Source organism: Mesoplodon mirus (assembly GCF_964341445.2).
Source record: "Mesoplodon mirus genome assembly, chromosome: 3".
NCBI classification, from domain to species: Eukaryota; Metazoa; Chordata; class Mammalia; order Artiodactyla; family Ziphiidae; genus Mesoplodon; species Mesoplodon mirus.
The window spans coordinates 161,689,837-161,712,449 of NC_138978.1; the positions used below are offsets into that span (position 1 = coordinate 161,689,837).

At 42.1% G+C, this 22,613-nt stretch overlaps 1 protein-coding gene across 2 annotated transcripts in view; it reads left to right on the forward strand.

Moving 5' to 3' along the window:
- Nucleotides 1-22,613, forward strand: part of STX6 (syntaxin 6) — a 45,899-nt gene that overhangs the window by 17,334 nt on the left and 5,952 nt on the right. The window contains exons 2-8 of one of the 2 annotated variants that reach the window (XM_082615787.1): nt 50-219; nt 1,940-2,034; nt 10,467-10,529; nt 13,462-13,587; nt 14,858-14,964; nt 18,681-18,775; nt 21,265-22,606. In XM_082615787.1, the coding sequence (XP_082471913.1) occupies nt 50-219; nt 1,940-2,034; nt 10,467-10,529; nt 13,462-13,587; nt 14,858-14,964; nt 18,681-18,775; nt 21,265-21,329 (721 nt within the window). In that variant the 3' untranslated portion in view covers nt 21,330-22,606. Of the gene's footprint in view, nt 1-49; nt 220-1,939; nt 2,035-10,466; nt 10,530-13,461; nt 13,588-14,857; nt 14,965-18,680; nt 18,776-21,264; nt 22,607-22,613 lie in introns of those variants that run through there. The other variant, XM_082615786.1, reaches the window with a different exon arrangement.

The following is a 22,613-nucleotide window of genomic DNA, read 5'->3' on the forward strand; positions in this document are numbered from 1 at the left end:
CGTGGAACATACTGTCTCATATCTCTCCTTTCCCTTCACCTGAATACAGAGAGGTACAGAAGGCAGTCAACACTGCACAGGGATTGTTTCAGAGATGGACAGAGCTCCTCCAGGACCCATCCACAGCCACGAGGGAAGAAATCGACTGGACCACCAACGAGCTGAGAAACAACCTCCGGAGCATAGAGTGGGATCTAGAGGACCTTGACGAAACCATCAATATCCTTTTCTGCAGTGTCTTTGCCACGTGAGGCAAGCAGACAGATGGACAGGTTTCATCCAGATGTCTCAAGTACATAGATGAGATATTGCCTTTTATCGTTGATTGATGTTGCCCTTATTTGTACCATGACACACTTAAAATCGTTGACCAGGAATCTAAGGTAGAGTAGTCAAATCCTGCAACGTGAAGGTGGCATAGTGCAGTGATTTTGAGCTTGGACCCTGGAGTCAGACTGGGTGTTCAAGTCCTGGCTCCGCCAGTTACTGTGACTTTGGGCACATCGCTCTTCAGTAGAACGTTAGGATAACAGTTGTACCTAGCTCATAGGGTTGTTGAAAGTTTATTAGGTAGAGAGCTTAGAATGGTGTCTGACACACAGTGAACTTCTATGAAAGTGTTAGCCGTCGTCATTTCAGAGAGGTGTATACAGACTAGTGTTATACATTGGTAATTAGAAATCAAAAGAAGATCCTTCTATAGACTTTTTCCTGTTCAATGCCAGTGTCCATGAGAGAGGCATCTTGTACCATGAAACTGCATTTACTAAAGCAGATCTATTATGCTGAGTCATGCTATCGATGTTAAGTAGCTCCACTGATCTGACTGATGAACCAGAGAATGGTAAAAGCTGGATTATATGGCCTTTCTTTTAACTGGAAAAATCCCATTTAATCAGAACTTTAGGTTGAAGATATGCCATTTGCATGTTTTGAGTTCTGTTTTGTTTTTTTCCAAGTGTGGCAAAACATAAAGGAAACTAGCTTTTGTCAGGATCACTCTGTAGGCAGCACACAGGTTCACATGCAGTTGATGTGAGGAGTGCATAATTTCTGTTAATCACAATGACCCCGGGGCACCTTTTAAATTATTAAAAGACAAATGTGTTCTCTAAAACTACTGGAACAAAATATGTGAGGGAGTGGGGTCAAAAGCACAGTTACAGGGAGATATGTCTTCCCTCGAGGTAGGAGGGATGAGAAAAAGATTGGGGGAGATAGAGAAATTTTGAGATAAAGAGAACAAAAGTTTTAATAGATATTCATCATTCAGCAATAGTTATTGAGTGTGCTATGTGCTGGACATTTTATTAGTTACTGAGATTGGATTGATAAGCAAAACTGTACCAACCCTTGTAGAATTTACCGTGGGAGTATAGAGGGACTTGGGGGCGGGAGAAACAGACATTAGTCAAATATTGGCACAAGTGAATACTTGCAGATGATAAGAGATAAGTACAGAGAGCCATGTGAGTGACACGGGGCAGCAGAACCAAGCTGGGGGTGAGGAGAGCAGGAAAGCTTCACGAAAGAAGCCTCGATCTCTAGGTTAAGAAGCAGAGTTAGCTTCTTGACAGAAGTGGAATGAGTTGGAATGGCAAATGAAAACAGCTTGCTGTTTCCCAGGACAAAAGCTGTCCTGGGAAAGGTGATCTGGAGTCAAAAAAGTGCTGGCAGGCCTCTGGAAGAGCCCAGCTCAGCTGTGGTCAGACACCCATGGGTTTGCAGTGAACCCAGGCAGGTCATCTCTGCCTCGGGGCACAAGGATCCTCATCTAGCTGTGGGCAGAGAAAGTTTGAGAATGATTAGTGTCAAGTTGACTATGTGTTCAGAAACGCTGGGCCAGATTTTATTGCTGTGAGAGATTCTGTGGTTTCACATGATGTTGGTTGTTAGGTTTTCGATGATGAAATTGCTTTACCTTGACTTTTTGACCCACGCATAGTCGAAGCAAATCCTAGGAAATTCAACCTCGATGCAACCGAATTGAGTATAAGAAAAGCTTTCATCACAAGTACTCGGCAAGTCGTCAGGGTAAGGGATGTGATCTTACTGTGTTATTTGTGCAAGAAATAGCCAGACTTCTCTGAACTCTTTAATTTAAACTAATAGGTCAACTCTGAAACTCCTTTTTAATATGAATTAAATGCCAGTTTTCTACATATTTCTCTGATTGAAAAGAAATCTGTTTTTAGTATCAGTCAGGCTTTTTTCTCAGCAAAAATGAGAGAGTAAACTGCTGGCTTTGGGAAGGTTACTGTAATCTTCCTGTCCATACCTCTCATTCCTCCAAACCAGTTATCTTTTTTCCTCTTTATTTCTCAGTATACTGTACTTCTAGATAAAAAGAAGAACTGCTATTGTAGAAACCATTTGCTTTCCTGATTGATTGGTAATCCCTTTGTATTGTGAAAGGGTAGTCTTACTGGGTTTGGATGGCGGCCTCTTCCACCATCTGAATTGCTTCTGGAACTCTTGCAACCCATTTACTGACATTTCCATATACAACTGCTTGACAGCCTTTCGGGAGTTATCCAGAGCAAGCAAGCATCTATCAGCGTGGAAAAAATCAATCCAAGGGAACAAATCTTTAGTCTCAAATTATTTAGATAATAACCTATTATTAAAAAAACCTAAGAGAAAATAGCATTTAAGTGAAATCTTGTATCGTTAAGATATGTTTGTATTTTGAAACTATATGGCTAAGCCAGTTGATTAGCATAACTAGATGTAGGAGAACCACCTGTCTTTAACATATGTACTAGAAAGCAGCTTCCTTGAATAAAAAGACTTGGGATCATACCAGTGCTAACATATGGCTTTTTAAGAGTCATCTTAGGCGGGAACCTTGGTGTGTGCTTGCCAAAGACTCCATGTCATGTGATTTCCTTTTGAAATTATTTCAGATGGTAGGTTATCACTGCACTTTAAATATTCTTGTTCCTTTACTCATTAGTTGCCTTTCTGTATCCATGTACCTAAATTGTTTAGAAATAAACCCACATTGTAATGGGGGCAGTAACCTTTTTAGACCTAGGTGCCCCATCTATACAATGAACATTTGGATTAGACACTCCTAGTCTCTAGCCAGTTCAGAGGCTGTTCTGATAAGGAAGCCCTGTTGCTGGGTGATGTATTTTTTTGGTAAGGTAAATAATTTCCCAATTCCTTATTTTATAAATGTAGTGTGTGCTTTTTTAATTGTTTGTGATAGATTTTTCTGAAAATGACTTCTGTAGATGTTGGCTCTCCCGTTGCGGAGCACAGGCTCCGGACGCGCAGGCTCAGCGGCCATGGCTCACGGGCCCAGCTGCTCTGCGGCATGTGGGATCTTCCTGTACTGGGGCACGAACCCGTGTCCCCTGCATCGGCAGGCGGACTCTCAACCACTTGCGCCACCAGGGAAGCCCTATATTCTTGACTTTAATCATTATATTTGTTTTTTTGCAAGGTAGTACTTGTAAATTCTGCAAATTGAAATTCAGAGGTCAACATAGTAAAAGTTAAGTGAGTTGGTATAATTGGAAGTATAATCCAAAGTTCATTTTATAATAATTGAAAAGCTTTTTAAAGTACGTTCTTTGAAAGAAGTATTCTAAATCAAGTCCATATTTCATAATGTTGCAGTCCTTTTATAGTTGAGATCTAAACTGTACTCAACTGTGTGACCCAACTGAATGTTTTAGGGTTTTTATTCATTCTTCTAATTTATTTCTCCTTTTTGGAAGCTGTTACTATTTGCCGGTGATGGGTTAATAGTACCTGAGTTTTTGCTCATCCGATTTTAATAAATTCTAATTGAGGTTTTGTGGAAGCGAAATGGTAATTGATGCTAACTTGATTTTTTTTTTTAAAAAGCATTGTGTTGATTCAATATTATTGCATTCAGCTGAACAGTATTTGTATCCAGAACTCTCTGGGTTCCACTTGGAGGACACTGATAGTGTGGGATCAGAGAGTTAGCAATTTTGGGAAATGAAACACAAGACCAAGCCCAGATTAGGAATTTGTACATCACAAGTTTATGTAAGCTCCTGTTACCATTATCAGTGGGTTTTCATTTAGTTGCTTAAAGGAATACCTTTTGATCCACAGTGTATGCCAATTGTGCTTTCTCCTTCTTAGGGCATTATACATTTTTTGTTGCTGTTCTACCTGAAGAGCTAAATCTTTCTCTTGTGTTTGTTCTCAATTAGCGTCCACTGTTTTTGCTTTTTAATAAGTTATTTTTGTTTATCTTCTCAGTGTCCACTGTTTTTGTTTTTTAATAAGTCATTTTTGTTCAAAAAGTCTTGTATATGTTTTTCCAAACGTCTTTTAAGTTTGTGCAGTTTTTATTAAGTTTTGCTGGCAGTTTTTACTAAAGAAAGCAAAACATTCTTGTGTTTGTTTATATAACCTTGGTATTTGTGAGGTCATCATTTTTACGTTTGTGGAGTCACCTATACATCAGAGTTTTCGCTTGTGAGATGTTCGTGTTACGGAAATCTATTGCAGAAGTGATGTTGGGTTAATTTAGTAGTGAAAGGTTTTGCAGTGAATGGCAGAATGGTGAGAGAGGTGAGGAGACCTGAGTTCTAGGCTCAGCTGAGACATTAATAAATTTTCAGCGTGGCAAGTCATTTAGCCTCTTGGATCTCAGTTTTCTTTATCAATTAAATGATCCTCACTAACATTCTCCAACTTTGTTTAAACTTTCAAAGGCAGTCAGAACTATAGCACCGCCTCCCCCAAATGCAGCCTCTTCAAACCCAAGAATTGTTGGTAGTCAGTTATAAGTCAAGATAGAAATGGCTTTGGTTAATCAAAAAGGGTGAGTCATACTCTGTGGTTACAAATGACACTGGGATGTGACTCCTCTGAGTGGGAAGCACTGGGATTTATAGTGTGCCGTTCACTCAGCTTGGAAGATGGCATAAAATGGGAACAGGAGCGTAAACAGCCGGGACTGTTGTTGTTCTTTTGGCAGGTGAACCATTTTTTATCGGTACTAACTGCTGTCTTGACTGCTTGTTCTAAACTTCTTGTATTAGAAAGAAGATGAGGAAATTCCCTGGTGGTCCAGTGGTTAGGACTCCACGCTGTCACTGCCAAGGGCCCGGGTTCGATCCCTGGTCGGGGAACTACCCACAAGCTGCACAGCGTGGCCAAAACAACAACAAATAACTTTTTTGTTTTTTTTTTAAAAAGATGAGTAATTATGTTTTTGGCATGACAGGTTGTTAAAAAATGCTCAAAACTGTTTAGTGACATAGTTTAAAATTCCATATCCTCATAAGAAGGTAACCTGTGGTATGGTATCTGGCAACTTTTACACTACATAAAAAAAGTGCCATCCTGAAAGTGAAAGCCATAGCTCTTTACCATCTGCCATGGCCCCAAACAGGATGTGCACCACACAGCTGTTGAGTTCACTGACCATCAGAGCTAACATACACCCACACACACATATTTTATTAAACAGAAAATTTTAAAACTGGAACTTTAAACCGTGTATTTCATTAAAGTAACGTGTGCTCATTTCAAAGAAAATTAGAAAAATTTTACAAGAGGAAAAAATAGAAAAACCTAAACTCAAAGTAAGAAACGTAAACACAAAACTTTGTTGTGTTTTTTACATAGTTGTGATCATACTGTTATGCAGTCATAAGCATTTTTTATTTTAATTTTTAAAATTAAAAGTAATTCATACTATTTTTAAAATGCAGATAATTTTGATTAAGAAAGGTGAAATGCCCCTCCATTCTGTAATTCCACTCCCTAAAAAAAACCCACAATTTTAAGTACTTTTTCTAGCCATTTTATAGACATTGAAGTACACTTTTAAAAGAAATGACATTAGTGTGTAATTTTTTTCTATGAAAAAATATTGTGGACATAGTCTTATATCAATACAGATATATCTAGACCAGTGCTGTCCAATAGAAATACTAAAATGCAAGCTATCTTTAATTTTCTAGTAGTCATATATTAAAAATAGAAAGAAACAGGTGAACTTAATATATTTTTTTAACTTAGTATATCCAGAAGATTATTATTTAAACATATAATCAATATAAAAGTAATAGAGATTTTTTTAAATTTTTAAAAATTTTTACTAAAACTTCTAAGTCTGGCATATATTTTATGCTTAAGGATATCTCAATTCAGAAGTGAACTTTTCATTGCGGATACTTGATTTGCATTTAGAGTTTATAATACAGTTGAAAAGGTTGATTTGCATACCCAGTATTTTCCAGACATGTGAAAGGTTTCCAGTAATTGAATTTAAATCTAAATTAATTAAAATTAAGTAAAATTTAAAATTTAATTCCTCAGTTGCATTGACTCCATTTCATGATCTCAATACATAACCATAATTGGCTAATAGCTATTGGATAGAGTAGGTTTGGATTATCCTTTTTAATGGTTGCATACTTTATCAATCCCCACAATGACCTTATAAAATATTATACAGAAGAAACAGGCACTTAGAAAAATTGAGTAATTTGCGCAACTTTGCATAGTTACTAAAAAGCATAACTAAGCTTGAACCCAGGTCTTTGACATGAAAGACTATGCTCTTAACCTCTAACCTGGTTCTATTATGATCTGTTTGATCATTGACCCTATCAGTAGATATTAGGTGGTTGTTAATTTTTGGCAATTGCAAATCATACTTCAGGAACCATCTTTGTGAGCATATTCTGAATATTTAAGTACTAAAAAGTTCAATGAAAATGCACATTTAAAACATTGGTTAATATTTTCAAAGTATCCTGCAAAGAGACCTTATCAGTGATATTTCTAAAAGCAGAGTGCAGATTCCGTGTTCCTTAATACCTGTATCAGCACTAAGTAGTGTTCATCTTTTTCATCTTTCCCAATCTAACTGGAAAAAAATATCTCTTAAGTTGCACTTCTTTGATTATTAATGGGTTAGTGCATCTTTTCATGTTTGATCATTTGTGTTTTTCTGTGAATTGTCTGTTCACCGAACTCTCAGTTCCTAAGTGTAATGTCTAGTACATGATATTACATTGTGTATAGGTTTACTATAAGTTACTATTCTCTTGTTTGGATGTGATGCTTATTTCTACTTTTCTTTCATATTGTAAATAACACTGCAGTTTACATCTTTGCATGTCTGTTTCAGTATATATTTTCTATCATTTCCTTAAATCCTATTAGAATTAGTGGGTCAAGGCAGTGGATATTTGTTACAAATATCAAAGCTCTTAATACAAAATGCCAAATTTATTTTCAAAGGGTTGGTCTAGTTTACCTTCCAGCCATTGTTCAAGAGCAGTAGTTTTCTTTTAAACATTTTTATTAAGTTATAATAGTACAGAAAAGTGCATGCACCCCAAATATACAATTTAAAGAGTTTATAAACTGATCACAACCATGGAAGCAGACCCAGAAGCATTCCAGAGCATTCCCAGCACCCCCCAGAAGCCCCCTTGTGTGCTTTTACAGTCATTACTGCCCCCCTCACTGTCCTACCTTCTAACAGCAAAAACACATTCTACTGACAGTGTTCAAAGTTCAACTGAAACTTCAGAGTCACTTTTTCCATACATGTGTGCTGATATTTTTATTATGCAAGTAATGTTCATTATTTTTAAAAAGGCTACTGTAAAATGTATTCAATGCATTTAAAAAAAGCATATATTATCCCACCAGTGAACAATTCAGATATTTGCTTTGTGTAGTTATTAATATATATTAAATAAATGGGATTGTACTATTTATATTGTTTGAATATCAGAATATCATCTTAAACTCCAATTTAATTGATAATTAGAAAAGGAATCCTTCAGTCCAGGAGATAACAGCATAATGGTCTCCTTTGAAGGCTTCTAGAATTTGTGGGGATCCGAGCTTCTCAAACAGCTTCTCACCTGGGAGACTTGTTAAATTGTTCCTTAGAGTCTGACTTAGTAGGGCTGAGTGGGGTCCAGGGACCTGCATTTTTAACAGCACCTCAGGTGACTGACTCAGGTAAATCTCAAACATTTAAGAAACATGGCGTATATCACTAAGTTTCCCTTGTTTTAAACGTACCACTACCTCCATTTTTACTAAGTAAATTTTTCTCAGTTTCTGTGGGTGGCATTCTTTATATATATATATATATACTTTTTTTCTTTTGAGGTTTGTGAACAGATAAAGTAGGTAAAGAATCCTAGAATTTATGGGTCAACTGGACCCCAGGTAGAGCATCCTCAGAAATCCAGTGGGTGAACGACACCCTACTTGCCCAGTGTCATTTCCAAGGGCTCACATACCCTCTTGTTGAAGGCCCCCAACATCAGGGCACTTGTTCCTAGAGGCACCCTTTCCCATCTTGGGCAGCACTTTAATGTGTGGCAGTAAAATGATCTCTTTACTTCTGCTTTGCTTAATTGCCAGCATTTTTCCCACAGAACAACCAAAGTGATCTTTTAAAACATGAACCAGAATACTCCATGGCCCTGCTCAAAATATTTTAAGGGCTTTCCATTGCCTTAGAGCAGGGGCCTGCAGTCTGTGGCCTATGAGATCTAAGAATGGTTTTACATTTTTTAAAGGGTGGTTAAAAAAAAAATGTGACAAAGGCTGAATATTTAATATCTACTCCTTTACAGAAAAAGTTTGCCAACCACTGGCTCAGAATAAAATCTAAGCAGCCTGAAGGCCCTGCGTGTTTTGGCCAGCCTTGTCTTACATCCTCCGTCTGACACCCAGCACACAGTGGCTCCTTCAGACAATCGGGCCTTCCTTCTCAAAAGCTAAAGCATTGAGCCTTTCCTGCCTCCAGGCTTTTGTGCTTGCTGTTTCCTCTGCCTGGAATTCTCTGCCCTTGCTTTTTCTGTGGTGAGCTCATTCTCGGCCCTCAGGTCTCGATCAAGTGTCACCCCCATCTTTCTAAAGTGGCGTTCACCCACTGGATTTCAGCCCCGTTGACTCCCTTCCTTCCCCAAATGCTAGTCACCCTGTTGAAGTGTGTGTGTGACTGCTGTTTGCCTCTTGTCCCCCATGACGTGAGCTCCGTCAGGCAAGGCCACTGTCTGTATCGTCACTGCTGTGCTCGGGCACACACTAGGCATCAGTCGGTATTTGCTGAGCGAGGGATCAGGCAGTTTGAAGGTTGCAGCAAGGTGGTTGTCATTCAGACTTCTCATAGTAGGAATCAGGAAAGCTGTGGCACCGTCTCATCTACCATTCACTTGTCGTGGGTCTTGGAAGAAGTTTTTTAAAGCCTAATACTTCAACATTTGCACCTTAAAATAGCCTACTTGCCAACAGGAAATTATAAAGTGTTTTGGCATCCTTTTGTTTTTTTCAAGAAAAATTGTATTATAATAATCACGTACTCAACTGAAATCATTTTAAAGTACATTGGGTTGTAGTTAAATATGCAAATGGCTCATATTTAATAAAGTTTTGTTTTATTTATTTCATTTTTTAAATTTTTGGCTACATTGGGTCTTTGTTGCTACGTGCGGGCCTTCTCTAGTTGCAGTGAGCGGGGACTACTGTTCGTTGTGGTGCACAGGCTTCTCATTGTGGTGGCTTCTCTTGTTGTGGAGCATGGGCTCTAGGCGCACGGCTTCAGTAGTTGCGGCACACGGGCTCAGTAGTTGTGGCTCACGGGCTCTAGAGCGCAGGCTCAGTAGTTGTGGCACTCGGGCTTAGTTGCTCCATGGCATGTGGGATCTTCCTGGACCAGGGCTCGAACCTGTGTCCCCTGTATTGGCAGGTGGATTCTTAACCACTGCACCACCAGGGAATCCCCGTGTTTTGTTTTAGATTAAGTAATTCATTTTTCTTTCCATACAAAATTATTTTTGATACCACTCTGGAAAATACTGGTGTTAGAAATAGTCTATACTTCCCATGAACGCAACTCAAATAAAATACGTTACCTGTTTATCACTATTTGAAAATATTCTCTGGCGTGTGATGGTAAATATACTTTATCATAAAGCGCATGGTTTTTTTACATGTATTATACTTAAAGATACTAGCCCTTGAACACAGCGTTTGTTTGTATACCTCAGGGTTGCCATTTACTGGCTATGTGACCTTGAGGAAGTATCTTAGTCTTTCTAGATGTGACCTTGAGGAAGTATCTTAGTCTTTCTAGATCTTAGTCTCCTCAATTGTAAAATGAAGGTAATACCAGCTTCACAGGGGCATTGTGGAAAGTCAGTGATCATATGTGTATGTGTTTAACAGTGTTTCTGGCCTATGGTAGGTACCCAGGAAGTACTTTCTCTTTCCTCATATTTAAATTTAGTATCCAGGTTACTTCTTTTTAAGGGCATGTCCTTCTCTTTATTTCCTTTATTTTTGAGACTGAAAATAGAAGTCAAAGAATGCTGTATTTTTGTTTAAAAATTAATAATAAATTATGCATATTTTGCTAGTGTGCAAAATATTAACCATGATTTTGTTTAAGGATGTTCATTTGTTTTCTGGTCTTCTGCTTATCTCATTAGGACATGAAGGATCAGATGTCAGCTTCATCTGTGCAGGCATTAGCTGAAAGGAAAAATAGACAGGTGAGTAAATGTCAGAATATACAGTATCAATCAAAGAAAATACAAAGATATTTGGAATTTAAAAATTCTGACTTCGTGTATCATGTATTCAAGCAGAAGACCTTGTGTGCTGAGCCCGTAGTGATGCTGGCAGGCAGCCTCGCCTCCGCTGCCCTCCCTCACACCCTCTGGTTCCCTCCTCTGGGCTCCGGTTGCACCCTCGTACCTTAGAGCCTTTGCCACAGGCCATTATTCTGCACCTGTTGCGCATATTCCGTGTGCCAGGCGCTCTGTTAAGAGCTGTAATTGCTTACTTTCTCTGCTGGACCTCAAGCTCTTTTAAAGAGTTAGGAGGGATGGTGTCATGGTCTTTTTTCTTGTTTTTTCTTTTTATTTCTAGCTGCTATTACCTTGCCTAAGCATAGAACTCACTAGACATTTAATGATTGAAATTTTATGTAAAGCATTTGAGGAAACTTAAATGTGTGTTAAATCTTTCACCATTTAAAGTATCTTTTATTTTTTTGATGTGAGGTCCAGTTTTATAAGTTATTACAAATAAATTATGAAATCTAATTTCAGAAACCAAAGCCCAGATATTGACACATCAAAAATAAAAGCTACAAGAGACCCAGTCCTCTTATTAGACTGTTAACTCAAGAAATCAGCTCGGCGTTTTTAACTAACTAGGAATCAGTAGTTTATGATGTAAATGCTCACTTTATACCTGTAGGTGTTTCTTGACCCACTTAATTTTGAAAACAAGTATTATAAAAGCTTGAAAAGGGGAGAGGACTCTCTAAATATCACCTAACTTAATCCTGTTTCCTTTCCCTGCATCTCATTTTCCAAGTCATTGTTTTTTTCTTCCCATTTACCCTCCTTGCTCTTCTCAGTGCAGCTAGGAAAGCCATTAGCTAGCCATCCCGTCTGGCACTAACCCTTAAGAGAAGCTAGTGAACGGCCGCAGGCTGGCCAAGTTTGGGAGTCCCCTTTTCGTTTCTGCTTCAGCTTACAGAAGTTGAGTGACAGTACCCTGAAGTATCACTAGTTTTGACAGTGAATAGTAACACCCATCCTCTATTCTATTTGAATTTTTATTCTCTAGATAGTATATTTGAACTAACATAAATAAATAAAATGTGTGTTTATACGTAGCCTTTCCAAGTATGGCTGGGAATTTTGTTCTTGGAGGTGAGTAAAATGTCTCCCAGTCACAGGGTTTCAAGGAAAAGCAGGGCCAGGGTTCTCTAAGCACTCACACAGGCACAGTCCACCTCGATGCTTCATCTAGCACCAGGTGCTCCTTGCTTAGCTAGGACCTCCTGCTCTGGCACCTACACACAGGCTGGTCCTTGGTGCTCCGGGCCCTCTATCTTCTTTCCCACTAACCAGACTCCTGGAGGTCAGAGTGAGGAAATCTAAACTGTTTCACAATAAAGCACAGATGACTCTTAGCAGCATGACATATGTCCACCCAAGAGTAGACCATAGGTAAGCTAGAAAAAATAGCCCTGACTGTGACCCCGGGAGCTCCAGTTCTCTGCCCATAGCCTAATGATGCACTATAGCCTTTCTCTGACCTTGAAAAAATTATCACTAGGCCCCAGTACCCTCCATAGAGTCCTTAGAGCCTTCGCATCAGAACGAGCAGGACCTTTGAAGTCTTTGACAGCCCTGCAACCAGTCTGGAGCGGAGCCATCCCCAAAAAGCCTTGGGTCTGCCTTCTACCGGAGACAGTTACCATTTCCAGACTCTTGACTGAGGCCCTGGGCTGCTGGAAGCTCTCAGGCCTCCTGATTTTCTTCTCATAACTGCCTCAGAACTTAAGATGCATCCTGAGCTTCCCTGAACTTAGCCTCAAGTGTGGCCATTTGACTGAATTCACATCTGAAAGTCAGGTGAGGCTGATGTCAACATTGAGGGGCTATGGGAGGGCTTTTCAGACAGAACCAAGTAGTCAGGTAGGCTTTTAACAGTTCCAGAGCTAAAAAGTACCTGGTGAGAAGATCTGACAGCTCTGCAAGGAAGAAGAATCCTATTCGCCAGCTTCTTCTGATTCTCTGTGCAGGGCTGATTTGAGCAGTACTTTGGCCAAGTCAGAAAGGCTTGTGGGCATTCCAGGCAGGGTCAGCTCACATTGCTGGCTGGCCTCTTCAAGGAAGGAAGACATTCCCAAACTTACCCTTTTCTGGCTACAAACTTGCTCAAATTCATACTGAGAAACCTGACCCTGGCGTCTGGGGGCCCAGGTCGAGAACTGACTTCAGGGCCAACGCTTGCCTGGGTCATCAGGGTCACGCACCCGCTGTGGCCATGCTGCCTGGTGAAGCAACCCCCAGTTCTGTCTGGGAAACCTGCAGCCTTTTAGTTCACCTGAAGGGCATTGGGATTTAACTGTGGGTTACATTGAATACACATTGATGGTTCTTGCACCTTCTGTGTGTGAGGGGCTGTGACTTAGCTTCTTGTCATTTTAGGGAACTCTCTCCTCCCTCCTCCAAAAAACCAAAACTTCCCTGGGTCATACTTAAATAGAAAGGATTCTAGCTGTCTGGAATCAGTTAGACTAGAACCTACAGCAGGTCTCTGGTGAACTTCCAAGGGTGCTAGGAAGAGCTGGCCCACAGAGACCAAGTGCCTTTAGATCCACAAAGCAGTACGCAGATGGGCGTTTGTTGATTTCAAGTTGACATTTACTGGCATTTTAATGGGACAGAGCCCATTTGTGAGTCCCGCTGGGAGAGCTTGGAAATAGAGAGTACCCTTCCTGGCATTCCTTAAATTGTACCCCACAGGCACCACCCTACACCACTACCTAAAAGGCTGACCCCGGGGAGGCCAGCTTATGAGCACTGGGAGAGATCTTTATATCATGGTGGTGGGGTCTTTGTTCAGAGATAGTAATGGTTTGTTTCTTCTGCCCTGCTGCCCCCTGCCCCCCTCTCGCAGGCCCTGCTAGGAGACAGTGGCGGACAGAACTGGAGCACTGGAACGATGGATAAATACGGGCGCCTTGACCGGGAGCTCCAGTTGGCCAACTCCCATTTCATCGAGGAGCAACAGGCACAGCAGCAGGTACCTGAGGACCACCAGCCGAGGACAGGGAGGTGGGAGGCCAGGCACCTCCCTCCCCGCTCCTCTGCCATCCCGGGGGCTTTGGTGCTCATGACAGGCAGGATGGACCAGAGCTCGCCCTGCAGCTGCCTGAGTCTACCTGTGTGGTGACTGCACATAGAAAGGCTGTTTAAAACGTCCTTCAGAGCATGACCGTTTCCAGCGAACCAGTCTTGATTAGATTTCTTAGGACAAGCAGACCAGACACCCGAAACTGACCGAGGAGGCCACTGATTTAAAAAACACAGCAGCCTCTTCCCCAGCCTCCACGTCTGTGCTCGGCTTTTTGTTCATTTCAACAAAGGCACTTGGAGAAAAATTCAGTCCTTGTTTTTTCATTGAAATTTTTGGTTCCATTATATACAAAAATGATTGCTTTGGTGGAGGTTAAGGGGTAGTAGGAAAGTGAGGTTGGTTACACTTGTATTGTTGCTTTTGATATGTAGTTGTACTAATAAAAGGAAGCTAATAATAAGGTATCTGGGGATTTGAGGATTATCTATCCATCAAAACTACTGGTTCTTAAATACTGTGTTTTATATATTCAATGTAGATTATGTGTTCTTTTGTTCTTCTATTAGCATGTCTGCTTAACCATCTGTCTACTTACATTGCTATTAACCAAGCACACTTTTTTCTTTTTTAATAAAAAGTGAGGCGACTACAACACAGTTAAAAGTAACTATGGCTCTGAAGTTGTCTGCTTGCTGCCGGCTCTGAAGTTGTCTGCTTGCTGCCACAGAGCCTCCTCTAGTTGTCCTTGAGGAGGGAGCAAAGGACTCTGTGTGCGTAGTTTTCCCATGTCTAGAGATCTGCCAGACTTTCTCTTGTAGTTAAGCTGTGGCCGGCTGTTGCGGATTGAGACCTTGACCCTGGCAGCGGGCTTCCTCTTCCCAAGCGTCCCCATGTGTCTGTGGTCACTGCACAGGTGCTTTCGGTCATTGTCTGTCCCTTGTTGGACTTCAGCCAACCAGGGTAAATCTCTCTGGGTGGTTTCAAGCCCCGCTGACTGTTCACAAGTTGGATCAGCAGGGGAGATCAGTAGCTTTACAACCCAGCCTTTTGAGCAGCGTGTTCTCCGAGGCAACGGTCTGGTCCTTTGATTTCTGGGCTTTGCTTCTGAATGTGAATTGTCCCGAGTTGGCAAGGAAGCTAGCAGCTGCTAGAGTGCTGGGCTTGGAACCAGGTAAGATAGATTTTAATTGCTGATTTCCCATTTCTCTGGCACCAGCTGATCGTGGAACAGCAGGATGAGCAGTTGGAGCTGGTCTCTGGCAGCATCGGGGTGCTGAAGAACATGTCCCAGCGCATCGGAGGGGAGCTGGAGGAGCAGGCAGTGTGAGTACCGAGATGCCCCTCTCGCCCCAGAAAAATGGTGGGAAAAGCCGTCTTAAGGACCCGTAAAGAGCCTGACAGTTACATGGCTAGTAAAACCAAAAGCTGTTTTGTTTATAGCTGCATCTTTATTCTGTTTCACAGAATGACCTCTCCAAAAGAAGCGAATCAGTCAGATACAATTTTCAACAGGGTTTAGGCAAAGTTATTAACCTTTTTAAACACCTGCAAAAACAGGAACAAATTCCTCCAAACAGGTATTTGAAGTATTGTTGTGAATGGGAATGTGAAACTGATACGGCTGTGTAAGCTCTGTGGAGACTTTTGTCCCAAAGAGGATAGGACGTGGGCTAACTTAACATCCCATGCCTCTCCCACTACATTCAACCGGACTTTCTGCTCTGTATCTTAAATTTTAATTTTATGGGGAAAAAAGTATCAATTTAATTCCAACTGATAAAAAATTCTTCCCCCACAAAAAGAAAAAGAAGAAAACGCAAGAAAATATAACTGGATTTGTTTTTCCTTAAGAACAATCTTTGTGCACTCCTGAAGTATGATACCAAAAACAGCATTCTTAAATGCTACCATATAATACCTTTACCATTTCACAGATATCTTTTCTGAAAAAAATAATCGTTCCACTAGGATATTTCAGAAACTCTCCTACCTCGATTTTGTGTTCAACGTTATAGATTGATTCATTACAAATTCAAACTGGGCATCTTGTTCTACTGGAAGGCCCCTGGGTATCCACAGAGGAGCCCAGAGAATAGACAGTGTCCCCGCCATCGGAGTTTACTGGTCACTGGGTAGAACAGATGTTGCATAAATGGTGCAAGTCGTTAAGTGGTGACAGAAGTGGAGGGCTAGGCTACCGCGGTAGGGGATGCGTGGTGCCTTGAGGGCCCTAATAGCCTAAACTGCAGACCTGACTCAGTCTAAAGTCCCTGAGAAGAGAAGAGAGGTTTAACTGGGACCAGAAGGATGAGTAGAAGGTAGCCAGGTGGGGTGAGACTGGGTGGGAGAAGGGGGGGACAGGGGAGGGCCTACCGGAAGGAAGAAGGAGCCCTGTGACGATTTCAGGGTGAAAAAGTGCACAGAGCAGAGAGGTTTAGTGTGTCTAGAGCGTGGGGATTGAGAGGGAGGTTGCAGGAGTCAAGTCAGGGAGGCAGAGAACAGATCAGGGAAGGCCCTAGAAGCCATGTTAAGGAGTTTGGACTTTTTATTCAAAGGGCAGTGGAAAACACAGCCCCAGCGAAGGTTGTGTTAGTAATGCCGTGGTCAGGTTTATGTTTGGGGGGAGCCCATCGTTCTGTGGTTTAGATGATGAACCACGGTGGAAAAGACTGGAAGCAGGGAGACCAGGTCGGAAGCTGGCAGAATAAGAATCTAGGTATGCAGTTTAATTTGTCTAAAATGCATTATTACCCTCAAGTGTATTGTGGGGATGGGAAAGGACTAATTATTTGAGCAGTTTCCCTGGTTAGGTAGAGGTAGAGCCTGCCAGACTTCCGGTTACAGATGGTGAAGTGAACACAACCTCTTATCTCTGCTCTTTCTCTAAAGTCCACTAGAACAGGAACAGAGGGAATTTATTTATTTATTTATTTATTTTCCGGTACGCGGGCCTCTAACTGTTGTGGCCTCTCCCGTTGCGGAGCACAGGCTCCGGACGCGCAGGCTCAGCAGCCATGGCTCACGGGCCCAGCCGCTCCGCGGCATGTGGGATCCTCCCAGACTGGGGCACGAACCCGTGTCCCCTGCATCAGCAGGCGGACTCTCAACCACTGCGCCACCAGGGAAGCCCAACTGTTTTTTTTTTATAAGAGGCCTTGTAGGTCTGTTTAGCTCTACAAACTGTGTATGTGTGTAACTCTAATAAAAATAGTAAGTAAATTAAAAGGAAAAAACATAGGTCTTGGACTTAGACCTGTGCTGTCCAATACAATAGCCACCAGCATCAAGTACGTGAAATGTGGCCAGCCTGAACTGAGAAGGGCCCTGAGTGTAAATGCATACCAGATTCTGAAGACTTAGTATGAATAAAATGTAAAATTACATGTCAAAATGATAATTTTTAGGTATATTGGGCTAAATAGGTTATTAAAATTAAGTCCCCCCCCTTTTTTAATGTGGCTACTAAAAAATATTAAGTGGCATATGTGACTCACATTGTATTTCTTTTGGACAGCGCTGAGTTAGAGGTGGGCTAGAAACTTGGTGAGTGGGTGGTTAGTGGGTGTACTTGGGCTGGAGGTTGTATGACTTACCCGTTTTTGTCTTCAGTAAGAAAAGTCCTACCCAGCACACAGAGGTAGCTCAGCATTTGGCCCTGCCTGGATAGGTCTGCCAGCTGCAGGGCCCAGATGCTACCAGGATCTAAAATGAGCTAAAAATGTTTTAATTTGAAAATTCAGGTAAGGGACAAAGGCTTGTTTATTCAATGTCAACATGGAGTTTATTTAATGATTGACTTAATGAGGAGTTGGTTGCCAGAATCCTGCAGGGCTGTCAGGTGCCTCGTGTGGGCACAGACCAAGACCAGTAGTTCTAGCTGCCCTTGATGCTGCCAGAGGAATAAAGCCTTGTTAATAAGCCCTCCGGTACTAATTGGTATGTCACATTCTAGCCTCAGGATAATCATATATTAATCTTAAGTTGAAAAGTCTGGAATGCTTAGTAATTTATGAAACAAACACCATTGGTATAAGTATTTTGGTGTCTTCTTTCCCACCTGCACCTTGGACAGCAACCAGTGTGAGCTTGTTCTCTGTGGGTGTAGACGAGGCGCACACACCGTCACGAACTCAGTCCTGAGGCCGCCAGCTTTATGCTAAAGCACAGGGGGCCTTAAAGGACGTGCTTATTTGATCAAAGTGTATTTCTTAACTCACATTGCTGTAAAGTGCTTTGTGTATTACAGGAATCCTGGCAGGAAAGCTGCACTGATAGGATTGCCCCATTTTACAGATAAGCAAACAGGGTCCCTTGTCCAAGGTAGCAAGCGGCAAAGCCTGGTTGTCTGGCTTCACACAGCGTTCTTTCTGCTACACTGCACTGCTGCTGAGTTTGTATTATTGTATGGTCAGGTCCACACTGGCCTTATCTGCAATTCTGAAATCTAGAAAGCTCTAAGAAATTCAAAATTAAAAAAAAATTTTCAGCAAGCTCATGTTACAGAAAAACCTAACCTGAACTGACTGCAGCTATGACTCCTCAGTTTTCTTTGCAGAAATATTAACTTGTGTGTTTGATTATGGGGACTGTCCCAGACCCTGCTGGGGGCCTGGCTAATACACAGTGTATGTAACTTACTACTTCTTTAAATTTCCAAAATTCTGAAATCAAAAACATATCTTGGGGCTTCCCTGGTGGCGCAGTGGTTGAGAGTCCGCCTGCCAATGCAGAGAACGCAGGTTCGTGCCCCGGTCCGGGAAGATCCCACATGCCGCAGAGCGGCTGGGCCCGTGAGCCATGGCCGCTGAGCCTGCGCGTCCGGAGCCTGTGCTCCGCAACGGAAGAGGCCACAACAGCGTACTGCAAAAAAAAAAAAAAAGAAAGAAAGAAAAACATATCTTGTCCTAAGGATAAAAGACTGGGGGCTTGACCCCAACGTTGCCTGTTCGATATTTGCTAAAACTGAGGCCCGGATCCATAGCCAGTGTATCTGGAGACTGTGCTGACCAGCTGCCTCCTGCGTCTGCTTGTCTTTCTAGTATGTTGGATGATTTCTCTCACGAGTTGGAGAGCACTCAGTCTCGGCTGGACAATGTGATGAAGAAACTTGCAAAAGTATCTCACATGACCAGTGGTATGTATGCGCTTTCAAGCTCAAGAATTCTTAGGAAATTCTAGAGACACAGTCTAGGGGGTCTCTCACAGGTGTGCCCGTTCAGATCCCTTTCCTCCGGCACGTGTTTGTCATGCTTTGGGGCCAGAGTAGAAGACGAGCACGCACGGGCTTTGTCTCCTGCTCGTGGCCTTCACCTGGGAAGAGCCTTTGTGGTCCGCCCCGTGCAAGGCTGATGGTGTCGGATGACGTTCCTTCCGGTGGAGTAACTTTCTTTACAATTACAAAATCCTTCTTTTTCTTTTTTTTTTTCCTATTTCCTTGCCAAAAGAGGGAATTCATTTTAAAATGAATTAAGAGCCAGTTACTGTTTCTCCTGGACTGACTTTTCACTGAAAGAAAAACCTCTACCGTTTCAGGATAAGATGGCCTTGCAGATCTCATTTAAACTGTTTTTATTGAAATTTGTAGTAAACTGTTCCAGCAAATTTGCACCAGGCTGGGGATAAAGAAGCAACATTTTTTCAAATTAGTTACTATGTAGGAAGATGTTTTCCAGTGACTATTTTTTTGTTACTACAACCCATCTTCCCTATTATATGAGAAATAATACCTTTTTAAGTCAAAAGAAAATCCAATATCTTTTTTTCCCTTTATTTGTGGGAGTCTCCGGGTGAAGGGAGGAACTGAGACATTCTTCAAGGTCATTGTGAGGATTAAATGAAATAATAATTAGTGTACAAGCGTTTAATGGTGTCTCTCATGTATTAGTACATAGTAAATGTTTGTTTGAAAAAAAAAATAAAGGATAAGACAGGTGGAAGTTGGCCCTGGGGGCAAAGGACCTGTTATATTCAAGACAAAGGGGAACTCCTAGCTTCCTGGTTTCCTTCATTCTCTCCAGGGGCAAATATCTTCATGCTTCTAGCAGGCTCTTCATTGCCTGCGGCAGGCACCAGCTTAGTTCGTCTTCCACACACCTAGAGGGAGGTTTGCAAAGTCCTCTTCCTGCTTCCCTCTGTTCTCTCCTCTTCCACCCCACCCCTCTTTAAAAAAAAAAAAAAAAAAAAAGGCGTTTTACTGAAGTATTATATAACCAATTTCAACCAGATCTCTCACTAGTTTATGTATTAGTCGCAAAGTCAAGTAGCTACTTCAGCACCAGTTTTGTTTGGAGAAGAGCAGCTGAACAAAGATGCACTGTGTCCTTGTCCCCAGCATTCTGGGTATGAATAATTTAGAAAAGTACTTGCATTGTGATAAGTGTTTCAGTGTGTATAAATAGCACTAGGCCTGCTTATGCCTTCTCCTACTTTCTCCCAGAAGAAAAGTTTGGGGAGCAAAGTAAGAACTTCAGTTATGTCTGTCTAAGAAAGAGAGCCAGGAAACAGAGCCTTTAGCCTGAAAGGCCCTTAGGTTTGGACAGCTTGCCTGGGGGTGGGGCTCATTTTAATCTCTATTTGCTCCCCAGAGATTGCTCGGGGCCTCCTACTTGGTGGTGTTGGCTTCAATTTGACAACGAGGCAATTTGTGTTTGTCTCTGTTTTCCTCCATAACTTTTAGGAAAGTTCACTGCTTTTCAACCAAGCCTGTGCATAAAGAAAGAGTGTCAAAAAGACACGCTGAAGTTTGATTAGGCAGTAACTGAACGCCCACGCTCCACAGCCCTGCAGAGGCGAGACCTCTGCCCCCCGCCCCCCCACCCAGTGCTGGCCGCTTCCTGGGCAGAAATCACCCAAGATGCCATGCTTACATTTTTGAATGATCCAAGAGAGACTCATCTTGTCATTCTCCTACCCTCAAAAAGTATATTCTTTTGTGTGGATACCAAGGTTTTCTTCCCCTCACTTTCCCAAATTCTGTTGTTCATCTTTTCTCTTTAGGGGAAGAGACTATACTGGGAAGGGGGAAAAACCTGTGGAGTCCCCTTTGTTCCCCCTGACTTTCTGAGGCAGGTCCTGAGCTTGCAAAAAGCTGGTTAGGACTATTCACTTGAGGTCACAAAAGCCCTTGTAGTTAGTACCCGCCCCTTCTGGGGGGAAGTCTGCTAGGGTAACAGCTCCGTGGGGGGGTTGCCCAGTTCATGCTTCGTAGAAGCAACTTAACACTTCAGAGGAAAGTGCATTTAAAAGAGCATTCCTGGGTTGTGCTAGCTTGTGTGATGGCTGTCCTCCTTGATGAAAACCCCCATTTAGTGCAGTTGCAGGAGAGAAAGTGAGTGGAGGTGGGAGGAGGGTTGGGTAGAGGCTGACGGGAAGCTGGTTCAGTATTGGAAATCCAGGCCTGAGATGGCAGGATGCCTTGTTAGGAAGCATTTACCTTGACTCTATCATCCTAGAATATAGACTAATCATTTTAATGAGAGGGCTTTTAAATTGTCATAAACATTTTAAAATAGATGAAAGAATGCTAGGTACTTGAGTTTTCTGGACCACTGAAGTGATAAACAGATTAATACTATTATCTATTAATACTATAACCTATTAATCTATTATCTATTACTATTATAGGCCAGCTCTGCTTCCCCACGCCTTTTGGACTAGTCTTGTTTCAGAAAAGGAACAGATGGCCTTGAGGTCTTGACCCTAACCCCCAGTTAGTGAGTTTCTAGCATGTGTGATGGAGAGCAGGATGAGCCACTAGGAAGGGACTTGCTTTACTTACTCCTGTTTGGTAGCAGTTCTCTTGACCGGTTCTAAGACTTTGCTGTCCATGACATTTAAGTAACTTCAGTACATGTTTTGTGGACTTGGCATTGCTTTGTGGAAAGTTCTGCAGTGTATTTTCTTAGATTCAGACCTTTTTATAATGTGATTCTCAATAGCTCTGGTGTGCTAAAATCTGCAGGCTTTCAAATAAACTTTTGGTGAATCAGTATATGTACCTTTATATTTCTACTTAAAAGGAACTCTTACTTCCAGCAGTTGAGCTGCATTGTCACAGGCTTTATCTCAGCCTGACCCTTTGTGCAAAACAGCAGGGCTCCTCTGTGGAGAGAGGCTTGCTCTTCCTACATCTGCCCAAGTGAAGGGTGCATCCTGACGACAGACAGCATCCTGTGCCCCGAGTGTGGGCCCACAGAGTGTGCAAGGGTATTCGTGTTGTGTAGTTTTCCCAGCAGCCCTGAGAGTTAGGGGGACGCAGTCAGGATTGTGGGCGGAAGCCTGTGTGGGCCCTCCTGTCCCTCGGGGCCTCCTTGCTCTCCGACATTTAGATGGATTCTGGCTACTTTGTTTACTGCACCTGTCCTAAACTGCGAGTAGGGCAGAAAGCTTCAGAAAAGACATCCCACTTTTATTTATAGATAAGCTGTGTCAGTTACTCTAACACAGTTACTGGTTAAGTGATCTTGCCCAGGGGTGGTGTGAAGTTCATCACCCCGTGATCACTGCAGTTTGCTTTTTCAGCTCATTGTTTCCTGAAGTGACCAGCAGTAGCTTTCATCTCCTTTCTATCGTTCCATTGTGTTCATTAAGAGAAGAACATGATTACTGTTGAGTTAAATGATTTGATTTTGGTGGGAGATTAAAGCCAACGAGCTTGGATCTGTAACACCAATGCCAACACGTTTTCCAGGGACGTGGTAACTGCCAGCAGAGAACTGTGATCCATAGATTTTAATTAGAGGCTTGAGACACAAAGCAGGTACTTGTTACAAGGCTGGCTTTCAGGGGACGAGCAGGGTTGTGAATGCATGTGCGGTGCAGGCCAGGAAGAGCAGCGCTAAGAGTCCCAGGTGCCCGGGCAGGTTCAGGGCCTCTGCCCATTCCGTCTGCATCCAGGTGTTGCCTTAAGTTTCCTGTCACTGTATCTTGGGGGGCGTTGAGTCCCGGGAGAGCTGATCCTCGTGTCCTGCCTT